Raw genomic sequence first — 12,413 nt, 5'->3', positions numbered from 1 at the left:
GTACTGAGCTGTTCCCAAGGGTGGCTTTGCAACAGCAGGGGACTAAAATAACAACCTGCAAAATGGTAAAAGCAATTAAGTGCAGAGCAGACTCGAGCACAAAAAGGTGAGCGTGCAGTGTTGATGATAGGAGAAGCAATATTTAAGATAGGGTGTTTCGAAAACTGGTTTGCTATCTAAACATATAGCAAACTTGCCTTTTTTTTCTTTTATGCAGGAAAAAGTGCAAAACCAGACCTGCAGAAAACATGCATCTTTGCTTCAGCAATTATCCAATAAAAATGTTGTTGTTCTTAGCGCTTATTTACAAAAATAAATATGGATTGTTTAAAAATTATTATTACTATTTATAGAATGAAACGAGGAAGGAAGAGTAATGGAGCTACGAGTGGCTCACGTGAAGAGACGGCCGATGAGGAATCCAAGAGGCACAAGATGACAGATGGGCAGCACGGAGCCGTGCGGAGGCCGGACTGGGCCAACCTGCTTCAGGACATCATCCTGCAGGTGTTCCAGTACCTGCCCCTCCTGGATCGCGCTCACGCCTCCCAGGTGTGTCGGAGCTGGAACCAGGTGTTCCATATGCCCGATCTCTGGAGGTGCTTCGAGTTCGAACTCAATCAGCCCGCTACCTCTTACTTGAGGGCTACACATCCTGAACTCATCAAGCAAATAATTAAGAGGCATTCCAACCATCTGCAGTACGTGAGCTTCAAGGTAGTGCATTTTGCAGGCTTTTTTTTTTTTAATAACTGATTTTTAGAAAATTATTTTCTTATTAGGAAAGAGTCAAGGGGATGTATTTGCTCTCGAGATAGTGTTCCTGGTTTGTCACGTAGATATAAACACATGAGAACTATAAACACATGAGAACAAATGATAAAATGAGTAATCTAAATGCCATTGATGGTCAGTGATAATTGGCATCTGTGATCAAAACTTTTTAACATACTTAAAACTGTAGAACATGTCACTGAATTTAAGAAGAGGCTCATGAGTTGTTCGTGATCAGGACTGCCAGTTATTTAAAAAGAGGTATAGCAGTATATATAGGAGTGTGTGTGTGTATGTATATATAGGAGTATATATTCTCTGGTAGGCTTGGTCTTCAAACACAGTATTTTGAAGAAATGAGCTCTCTAAATGAGTGTACAGATGTATCTTCTCGTTCCTTTGTTTATTTGTATATGTTTTCCACACTCAACCTTAGAGTAACTGTTCTGAAAATAACTTTTTTCATTGTATTTTTCCCCTCTTTTCTTTGAGCCTCTTAGCTGCTTAGAATTCTGCCTCAACAAATGGTCAGATATATTTCAGTCCTGATGCTAGCAAACATCTGAATACCTGTCTCAATTGAGTTTAATTACGTTTAATCAGGATTCATAAACTATGCATTTCCTTCTTGCACATTCTCTAGCAATCTAAATCTCATACTTGTGGTCAGAAAACATCCAGTGCACARATACAAAGTTCACTAATACTAGTAACCAACTAGTCGTTTCAGCACTAAGTAGTATGGGGCTGTTTGCACGTGAGGTTTAGTACAGCTGTAGCAAACCCTGTTAGCTGGGAAAAGTGCTTTGCAAGGGGTGATGCACTGACTGCTTGTGCTTGGCTAGAGATATCCCCTGGTCAAAACTGACTCGGTTTACACTGTCCAGTTACTTGGAGCAAATTAAAGCTTCTGATATGGGTCACACCTACACTGTCCTCTGTTTGGGAAGGGTGTTGTGAAGCACTCATGGCTGTTGACTCATTTAGAAAGGAGATTGCCTCTGTAACAAATAGATCATACAGGCTTTTGCTTTAGAAATGTTGCAGTTTCAGTGTTGTGGGAAACAGCAGCTTGTGAGTAGCTGGGGCACATCTGCTTGTTGGTGTGTATTGCTGCTGCAGCGCCGGGGGGAACTGGTTATCACAAGCTTTGCCTCAAGGCTCTGGATAAAGAAACGTGGAGCTGTGTTGCAGAGACCTGGCGGTGTCGGATTCCAGATGCTGTTTCCCACCAGATGCTCTCAAGGAGTTTCAGATTCCTTTCACTGGCAGGAGCATCCTGAGAGAGTTCTTGAATGTGCCCCTAAAAATGTGTCCCTTGATGGTGCAGAACAGAGACTAAACCATGGGAAAAGAGGAGGATAATCACAAGGAAGTGGATATAACACTGATTATTCTGTCACTGCTAAAAGCTTAAATTTTTATTTGGGCAAATTAAGAATAGATGATTGGAAAAACAAAAGAAAAAGGCCTTTCAAGTGGCAAATGAGCACTTGGGTACCTGAGTACAGGCTTGCTGAGATCAGTTGCTAACAAGGTAGCCTGGCCTGGGGCATACCCAGTAATGATCTTGGGACTAAGGCTTTCACTCTTCCCTGAGTTTACGAAGTTCTCATACCTGCTGTATAGAAGGGATTATTGGGAAAGCACACRTGGGTGCTGGGGAAAAGCCACCCGAGGCCCCCCAAGTGATGTGGTGGTGTAACCAGCCGACATGAAGCCTGGGCAGCGTGTCCCTTGTGTATGTGTGACCTTAATGGTAAAGGCCCAGGCGGGGAGGTTGGATTCTACTGAACCAGCAGCTCCGCGCTGTGAGCTGAAGCACTGAACAAAGAATCAGCTCTTTTACATAGTGATGGTTTTATAGGTTGCCTACGTTTTGATAAAGAAGTTGCAGAGAAAAAGGGGCAAGTTTCAGAGCTAAATGAGTATCTACTTGCTTCTTACTTGGTATTAACKGAATATCTTTGAATTCTTATTTGGCCTCTCGCTATGCTAAACTTCACAGAAGTCTTTAGCAAAGCTGTAAATTGACAGATGATGTTATGGGGTGTTTTGCTGTTGTTGCTTTGTTTTATATGCAGACTTTTCTGCAGAGAGTATGAGGGGGAAATCAATGTTTAGGACACTGAGGGAGTTGCAGTGAAGTCTTTTTTTTAATCACACTTGAAACAGTAGCACAATATTGAAGTGTGGCTTCTTGGGCTCTTTGTGAGGAGAGTATTTGCTACAGCTTTTTCTAAAACCATTCTGTTTTAAGGTGGACAGCAGCAAGGAATCGGCGGAAGCGGCTTGTGATATTTTATCACAGCTTGTGAATTGCTCTCTGAAAACACTTGGGCTGATTTCAACCGCCCGGCCAAGCTTCATGGATTTACCCAAGGTATTTTAATACGTGTATTTTCCTGTGGAAAAATATTGCAGTGGTTGCCATATATTTTAGGCACATAAAACTGTATTACCAGGCCCTGTTAAAGGGAGGAACTGCAGCGCTGTACTTGGATGGATTCCTAAAGTGCTCGCATGAGAATGTGGTTCTGAGCTTATGTTTCAAAGTACTCCTGTTCGTTTCCTTTGAAATACTGAGAAATATTTTGCAAGCCAGCAGGTTACAGACTTGCAGACTTAGGAATTATTGTCCCCAGCAGTGGTCACAGTCGTGTCATGGGGTTCTCTGGAACATATTTCTACTCCTTMCTTCAAAGAGCCTTATAGATTCCTCACTGGATTCTGTGGGGGCTTTTCACTCTTTGGGCTGCTTGCAGAGGTGAACGTGCAAATATGTGAATGCCATGAAAAGAACCCACAGTCTTCATTTGTTAGAAATGATCTCTCCTTTTATCTGTTTTCTTTATTATTAATCTGTTTTGATCTTTTATTTCTTTGCACTCTGAGGATAAGTGTTGGTTATTCAAGTTGTTGAATTATCATTTGTTGTTACTTGTGTTATGGTTTTATTCAATTCCAGCACTTCCAAAATGTTATTTTTTTGTTCATAATAAATTCCCAGTTGGCCTTGTAACGTACATCCAAAATGAGCCTCGGCAATGAGCAAATTATGTCCAGAGTTAGATTTATCCCTTGAGTAAATTTTGTCATTGCAAATACTGAGAGCAGTGACTTTTGTATCTATATTTTACATATAGATGTATATACATATGTGTGTGTATTTATGTGTGTGTGTGTATAAATATATATAAATTAAATGCGCTCTTCTTGCCAGACTTAACGTTGTTAGAGGCCAATGTTTTTTGTAGATCACATTTAGTGAAAACTTAAGGAAACATAATGCTAAGCACACTTCACCAGAATCCCTTAAGGACTCTCCCCAGTCTGTCTCTCTCTGCTGCTTRGAATCATAGAATGCTGAAGGTCGGAAGGGACCTTACGTGCGTGTCAGTGATGAAAAGCCCCGAAACTGCCAGCTCGTACCTCTTGGGACGCAGCGTGGCTTCATTTYGGCCTTCAAGCTGTGGGTTCAAATCCCCTGCTTTTACAAGCATGTGCATTTTTCTTTAGCTGTTTTAACATCTAAAAGGGAATTAAGTTCTGACTACAGAGAATACAAATACAGTACTAACAGATTTGCAGATTCAAGGTACAAATATTCGTTGACCAGCTTTTCTTGTTCCAKGTGTAATGGATATAATCTGAATGCAGTCAGGGTCCTTGGAAGTACTGCCGAGGTAGTTAGTTTAGGCTAACCCAGTGCTAATGTGTATTTATTTGAACAGTCTCGTTTCATTTGCATTAACTGAATCTTCCACTTTACAGATAGGAAGATATTAATTGCTGCTGTAAATCTGCTTGTGAGTTTTTAAAAAAATATTTTAAAAAACATGTCACACATGAGCAAATAGTTTGGGGACCTTCTCTCRTATTACTGTATTCTGGATTCTACATGGCATGGGGCTTGGAGTGGAACCACACTGAAATCAAAGTGCTGAACTAATYGGGAAATTGTATGTAAGGAATGTGTGCAATAATGTCCTGATACCAGCTTGGGTGGAGGACAGCTCTTTTTAAGAGGCTGCATAGAATGCTTTAATGCAGTCATGTTCCAGAATTTTAAGTTTTGATATTTGGGATTTAACTCATATTCCCAACAAACTTTATCTAATTCTTGCTTCTGAAGTTATTGAAGTCTTGTGGTTTTTATATTCTGGCTATTGCATGAAATGTTAACCTTAATATAATCATAAATATTTAACAAACGCATTTAGGATTAAATATTTAGTCAGTTTGAATCATAAGTTTTCTTGTCAGAATGCCACTTTTGTCAGTCTGCTCCCAGAAGCAAAGCTCTAAGAGCCCCGTAAATGTGCTGTGTGCATTAACATTAAATACTCCTGTTACCTATATCAACCTTTGCTAATGAAAGGTGTCAGCTTAGTCATATATTTCTGTAGATTGAAATGGGAGGTGGGGAGGACTTGCTCTGCTGAGCACTGAGTTACTGCCGGGTCGGCATCTTCCCCTCTTTCCTCGTGTCTGTGGCTTTGTGTCTATTGACACAGGATTTCATCTTCCATTTTTTATAACTTGATTGGTAGTACGAGTTTGGTTATTTTGCTGTTCACCTTTATTCCCATRTGTTTTTCCATGACTATGCTCAATCTGAGTGTCTGTAATGATATGCCTCTGATTTAGTATTCCCATAAAAAATGGACTGCTCTTTGGATATGCACTGGGTTTTTTTGGCCTAATGGTGCATTTCAGGACTGTTTAGATCTCATCCACTTCCACTGCATTGTGTGCCAAAAAATCGGAAGGACCACTTAATGTTAGCTATCATCCACTTAAAATTGCCCCCAAATGAAGATTAATATGAAGAATATTTGGGAAGCATCTTCAGTGTAGGTTCCCCTGCGCTTAAGGCTGAGGGAGCTGGGCCTGTTCAGCCTGGAGAAGAGGAGGCTGAGGGGGGACCTGATCAGCGTGTATAAATACCTCAAAGGGGAGGCAGTGAGGAGGAGGGTGCAGCCTCTTCTCAGTGGTGGCCAGCGATAGGACTAGAGGAAACCTCCACAAACTGAAACACCTGCCTGCTCAGGGAGGCTGTGGAGTCTCCTTCTCTGGAGATCTTCCCAACCTGCCTGGATGCCGCCCCGTGCTCTGGGTGTCCCTGCTGGAGCAGGGGGTTGGACTAGGTGGTCTCTAGAGGTCCCTGCCAACCTTAACAATTCTATGATTCTCCTTCCTCATACTTCTAGAAATGCTAGTAAGGAGCTCCAGCAATTAGTGCTCCGAGAAGCTGATGAAAATTCACGAAATAGACGATRTTGAGAGAGCAGCAGTTTTAGAGCTCGGAGGAGAAATCAGTAGGTATCAAATGGGGAGCGTTGGAGCACTGGTTCTCGAACCTCTTCCAGCAGAGTGTGGCTGGCAGTGGGTGCTGCGCTCCAGAGGCCTCCAGACAGTTGGGCTTCTCTTCCCTCATGCCTCTGTACCAACAGAATCCATTCCCTCCTGTTGTTTGCCCTGGGCCTGGCCCCAAGGCTGCCACCAGGAGCCGCCTTCCTTCTGCTACATTCCCATCTAGCCAAGGACAGGGACTTGCATGGATTGCACCACTTCGCTTGGGAAAAACGAGCTGTAAAATGGATGGAGTATTGGGCTTGCCCTGCTCTGTGGGGCTCGTCTCTCGCCAGCGCAGCACAACTCATTAGGTGGCCTCTCCTGTTCCAGGACATGGTGGAATCTTCTTTGAGAGCCTGATGCTTAAGAGCCTGGTTTGCAAGTTACCCTCCAGATTAAAAAAATAATAAAGAAATAAATCCAAATCAGTGGCTTTGGTTGTGGCCCTTCCAGTCACATGCTCTGGGTCTGTGTGCAGAATTATCCTAGTGAGCCTCTCGTTGGTGTTCAGTGTTAAACATTCAGACTTAAATGAATGTTTGATGAAACTTCAAATTGTGACTGCTGTTTGATGAAACTACCAAATCATGACTGCTGTGAATAAATAAGGCAGGATTACTCTATACAATGTAGACCATTGAGGTTTTTCTTTAAATGCTACTGTTTCGTTTAAACTTTKTTTTTGAACTTTTCTTGCAGTCTCACTTTATTTCGGCGCTGACAGTGGTGTTCGTCAACTCGAAATCCCTCTCTTCGCTTAAGATCGATGATACGCCYGTCGATGATCCGTCCCTCAAAGTGCTCGTGGCTAACAACAGTGACACCCTCAAACTCCTGAAAATGAGCAGCTGTCCTCACGTTTCTCCAGCTGGTAAGCTGCTGTGTCCTCCCCCTGTGCTCTGTGGTGGCTTTTGGGGTTGGTTTTTAAGTGTATTTGTTAAATTCTGTCTGAAAAATCTCTCTTGAGGAGCAGGACGGATGGGGGCGGAATCGAGTGATGCTGAATGTAGCAACTGGTGCATATGCYGTAACTGCCACAGAGGAAGATGTTAATTCAACTGCTTGTCTCTCCATCCCACACTTCCCTTTCTGGTGGCACTGCTGAGTTGGCTGGRAATGCAGCAGGGCATGGCTTTTTGGGGCAAATAACTTGCTGCTTGTGGTCATTAAAAGGACTCAATGGTTGCACTGCACTTGTGCRCTGGGGAGGAAGGCATGCGGTACAGTTGGGCCTCTTTGGAACTTCTCTTCAGATTTCCCATAGAAACAGCTGTAATTAGGATGCCTTTCTTGGTGCTCATACAGTGAAATCCTCAGTATTAAACGTGTTACACGTAAGGTTCAGCAGCAGGAGCCCTCGGGTTGTGGGAAAGCTGTACGGCAACAGAGGTCACCACTGTTGCAATGGCAGAGTGCAAACCTGCTCCCTTGGCAGGTGTAGCTCTCAAACACAAGCTCTCCTGTCCTGTGGTGGGATTTCTACTGATAAATCCTCAAACCACAGGTGGGTTTCACAGCAGATTGATCGAGCAGAATGTTTAACAGTGTGTGAATGGAAATGGGATTTCCTTAAAGCTTAGTAACCGTAGACAGGGCTTTGCTTCACCTGGTTAAACTGATCATCTCTTTTTGACTTAAAAGTTGAGAATTTTTGGGTGTGCGGGACGCAGGGGAGCAGTGACRTGTGTCTGGAGAAGGCGGCCCCAGCAGTCGGTTGTAGCTACGCGAGGGGAAAACGGTTCCCTGGGCCTGGGCTCCCAAGCGCCCTGGCTTTGTGCTGGGTGAGCTAGGAGAGGGGCCAAGTTCCTGGAGCCGCCCGCCTGTTGCGTGCTGTTCCACGCCTCTTGTCCTGTGGGTGGAAGAAGTGGCAGCGCCTGCTAGGAGGAAGGAGCACGGCTGCTGTCGCCCTTCCTAGAGCTGAGAGCAGTAGAACGAAAGGGCAGGGTGATTTGGTAGCTTAATAGAGGCCTCCCTGTGCCCTGAGCGGGAGAGAAGGGCACAACGAAGCGCCGGAAGGCTTCAGGACAAGCAGACAGCCAAAGGGAGACCCTCAAAGGGAAATGGGAAGCTCTGAGCATTGACCTGCCCTTCTTTTTTTCTCCTTCCTTTTTCCTCCTGTCAATATTGTAATCAGGTTGCTGTAAACTGGAGGGGGAAAAGCTTTAATTGAATCAAGAGGGTCACGATTACTAGGTACTTTCTTACGTGGTAAAACGAGCCTTCAAACTGAAGCTCCAGGAGGGAGCTCGATCCCAGAGGAGGGCTTGAGACTTGTGTTAGCCAAGGGCAGAGGGGGATGATGAGAGCAGCGCCAGAGACTCCACCACTGCAGGGATGGAGGGAAAGACCGGTATCAAACYTCGAGCTGCTGCCAAAGGGTGTTTGGAATGATGTGCCGGAGAGAAGGCCACATTAGGGCTGGACTTGAGAAGGCGGAACCAGGGTGACCGTGCGGGCAGTTTCTGGGCTTGCCCTTTCCTGTCAGAGCTTCAGCTCCTGTCAGGACTGCCACACGCCCTGTAGAGACAGGACAGAGTGATTCTTACAGCAATACTCCAGTCTCTCGTCATTTATGGAGATCACAGATCAGAGGTCAGCCTAACTTTAAGCTCAGTATAGGCTTTTGCTGAGCTGCATCTTAAAATATCTCTTAGTATTTCTTTTCCCTGACTCGGAGCCGTAGGGTATTGAGTTCAGCCTTGGCAGTTCACACTAAATGTTGTTCCTGCTTCTCTGTTGATGGAAGGATCGTGTCTGGAGTCGCGTGCAGTTTCCTGTGGCCTGTGAAATGCAGAGCTGGTCTCTGGGAACGCTGTTCTGCAGCGCTCCTGTGCGGTACCATYGCCGGTACCTGTCAACGGGTGACAATGGGACACGTTAACTTTACCACCCTTCTCTAGCAAAGCAGCACTATTAACCACGTGGAGGATGTGTGTCTTCCTGGGCAGAGCACACGGTATGCAGTTACACCCGAGAGCACCTCCGTGTAAAGCAGGCTCCAACGTGGGTTGTCCTGGGTGGTTTTGTTCTGATGTTGTATCATGATCCTGTGTTGAGGTATCTTAGCACCTTCTTGATGTGCATGAAGAAAGTGTGGCGCCGTTTCCTGTTGAGGTGTGGGTGTTTGGCCTGTGTGAGCATCTCGGAACGTTCCCTGTCCGCAGGCATCCTGTGCGTGGCCGACCAGTGTCACGGGCTGCGGGAGCTGGCGCTCAACTACCACCTGCTGAGCGACGAGCTGCTGCTTGCGCTGTCCTCGGAGAAGCACGTGCGCCTGGAGCACCTGCGCATCGACGTGGTCAGTGAGAACCCCGGGCAGACTCAGTTCCACGCGATTCAGAAGAGCAGCTGGGACGCTTTCATCAAGCACTCTCCCAAGGTCAACCTGGTCATGTACTTTTTCTTGTACGAAGAGGAGTTCGACCCCTTCTTTCGCTACGAGACGCCCGTCACGCACCTCTACTTCGGGAGGTCGGTGAGCAAGGACGTGCTGGGCCGCGTGGGCATGACGTGCCCGCGCCTCGTGGAGCTCGTGGTGTGCGCCAACGGCCTGCGGCCCCTCGACGAGGAGCTCATCCGCATCGCGGAGCGCTGCAAGCAGCTCTCGGCCATCGGCCTGGGCGAGTGCGAGGTGTCCTGCAGCGCCTTCGTGGAGTTTGTCAAGATGTGCGGCGGCCGCCTCTCCCAGCTCTCCATCATGGAGGAGGTCTTGATTCCCGACCAGAAATACAGCCTGGAGCAGATTCATTGGGAAGTTTCAAAGCATCTCGGCAGGGTCTGGTTCCCAGACATGATGCCTACCTGGTAAACTCCCTGGACCGTTTCCGGGCAGATGGAATAGCACCTTAAACCCAAGCTTGCCATGCTGCAATTCATCCTACGTGCTTATTGAATACTGTAGTTTTRCTGCGTTATTTCCTAGAAAAATAATCACTCATTTAAGAGTTACTTGTAAAATCCAGATTTGAAAATAGAACTTGTGAATAGCTCCAACCCCCCCCCCCTTTTTTTTCTCATCCAAACAAAACACTTCTGGTTTAGATTTGCTGTTTCATCGACAGTGACCACAGACTTGCAGAGAAAGAAAATAAAATACTCATAGTAGGGGAATGTCCCTGCAAATGCACCTGTACCAGTTGTCCATATGTTCCCTGTGTCCTCCTTTGAGTTGGATCTGAAGATGGATTGGATTTGATCTTAAAACCAGAGGAAGCTGCTGTTCCAGGCTCTAGATAGTGGGATGGGCCGGTCTGGAATATGCTGTGTGCTGTGAAACTTGCACCTTCTTTTATATAGAAGTCTTAAGAGGCAAATGTAATACAGTCATGGAGTTTCGATACTTAAAACACTAAATTTGCTACCTTTATTCAATGSATTATTAAATCCATATAAAATGTGTATCTAGAGTGCAATGCSTATCTACAGGAGTCATGAGAGTGAACAGAAGTGTGGGGTGGTTTTTTTTTTGTTTTTCTTCTATGCATTTCAAAGTAGTTYGCTTACGGGGTCTCCAATCCATGCCTAAACCTGTTTTAAGGTATTATGTTTAGCTCAGGAAGCGAAAGCATTCTGGGACTGAAGTGTAGATATATTGTATTTAAAACCTTATGGGAGCTACGGAGCGTTCCTCGTGCGGGAGCCGGTTTTGCAGCACAGGGTGCGAAAGCCCCATAGCAGCAGCGCGTGGTTTGTTCGCTGAACACTGCGCCGCTGAACGTGACCACGCGGATGGGAAGAGCAAATAAAAAGCTCAYGTTGGAGAGGTGGCCAAGAACGTTTCACAAAATCCTAGGCCTAATTGCTGCTTAGAATTCGAGGAAAACGGCTTTGTAACAGTTGCTTCAGCTGTATAAACTACCTGTATACTGTAAATCTGTTTCTGAAATGTTTATGTATAAAGTGAATGTTTGATAGATGATCATTTTGTATACCTTGTAATTAAGCTAGTTGAATCGTTTCATAATATTTAAAAACCTAAAAGCAGTTAACTTGTGTGAATTAAGCAATCAGTGAAGTAGAGCAATACGCAAAAATAAACCCCTTTTTTTGGCTATTTGTAAGTGCAGTTATTAGGGGAAGCGTTAGCCTAAGGGGCCTGGGCAACATCTTGTCTGTGATGCAGCTGCGGCTCCTTCCTTACCGCCCGCGGCGGCTTTGCTGTGTCCTCTGTTGCATTATTGATTGGCACCACTCAGCTGCTCAGCTATTAATGCGGCTGCTCGGTCGGGTGAGGTGCGAGTGGCCCCCGGCAGGGCAGGGTCTCCTGCTGCACCGGGCTTTGCTGCTGGCTGCTCCCTTGGAGCTGGTGCCGCTAGCAGAGAGACCCTCCTCACTGGMCCAAGGGCAGAGGCCACCTCTGCTACCCTGATGGCCTTGAAGATGCTCATAACTATTTTGAGCAAGTGTTGCTCAGTGGACTAGGTATCTTCACAGGGTAACGCTATGTTTCTGCAGTTTTGTGATTTTAAAAATCTCATTAAATGCRGGGGTTTTGTATTAGAAGTTGTTAATTTAATGTAATACTATAATTTGCTTTCACTTGTATAAAAAGTGTTGATAGACTACAAAAGTTTAAAAACAAAAAGTCTTTGCTGTGCCCGTGTGAGTGCTTCCAACTGGAGTAAGGTGAAGGCGGGGGGACAGGAGGGATGTTCTCACGGAAGTCACCTGGGGAGCAATTTCAGCTGCTCCTGCAGCTGGGGCCCTGCTCCTGCAGCTGGGGCCCTGCTGCTCGCTGTTCCCTCATGGGTGCAGAGCCAGGGAGGCAGCCAGCCTGGGCTGCAGCGCTCGCCTATGGAAACATCCCTTAGGAAGCCTCAGCGCTGAGGGCTGCTGCAAAGCACTTTCCAGGCAAGGCTGTAGCTTCAGGCTGAATGTTAGTGAAACCATTTCTAGCGCCAGGACTGGCTCCCTTTCCTGTGCCCTCCTGCTTCTCATTAGAGGCAGCAGGAGGCGATGCAGTGTTCCTGATATGTAACTCTTGTCTTTTTTGGGGCCAGAAATACATTGTTCTCCACCTTCAAGCTAAAATACATTTGGCTGTACTGGGTATCCATGTAACCCAGCAGCTTGTCACACCTTTCCTGTTTAATCTGTACAGTTTGCTTAGTTCAGCCTGTTTTGCTATAACACATACTCTGGAGCCTATGGGCTCTGACCTGGGAAAGCTGATGCAGGTGCTGTTCTCACGGTGGGTTTCAACCTCAATGTGCTGTAACGAGAGCTTCAGCCTCTGTGGCCAGGGAGCCTCTTGCCCCTGCCACCCAGTCTGCATCTTTGGT

The 12,413-nt window shown here is 45.7% G+C and overlaps 1 protein-coding gene across 1 annotated transcript; it reads left to right on the top strand.

Moving 5' to 3' along the window:
* The first annotated feature begins 303 nt into the window (after window positions 1–303).
* On the top strand, window positions 304–11,045 carry FBXL3 (F-box and leucine rich repeat protein 3). The gene is made up of 4 exons (XM_026044511.1): window positions 304–717; window positions 3,035–3,157; window positions 6,832–7,003; window positions 9,297–11,045. The coding sequence occupies exons 1-4, from the start codon at window positions 319–321 to the stop codon at window positions 9,938–9,940; spliced, it is 1,338 nt and encodes a 445-aa protein (XP_025900296.1). The 5' UTR covers window positions 304–318; the 3' UTR covers window positions 9,941–11,045.
* The last annotated feature ends 1,368 nt before the right edge of the window (window positions 11,046–12,413 follow it).

This window comes from Nothoprocta perdicaria, unplaced genomic scaffold, assembly GCF_003342845.1.
Source record: "Nothoprocta perdicaria isolate Ctin4 unplaced genomic scaffold, notPer1 scaffold_37, whole genome shotgun sequence".
Lineage (NCBI taxonomy): Eukaryota > Metazoa > Chordata > Aves > Tinamiformes > Tinamidae > Nothoprocta > Nothoprocta perdicaria.
Note: the sequence above shows the minus strand (reverse complement) of the source record. Positions and strands in the feature narration are given on the sequence as shown.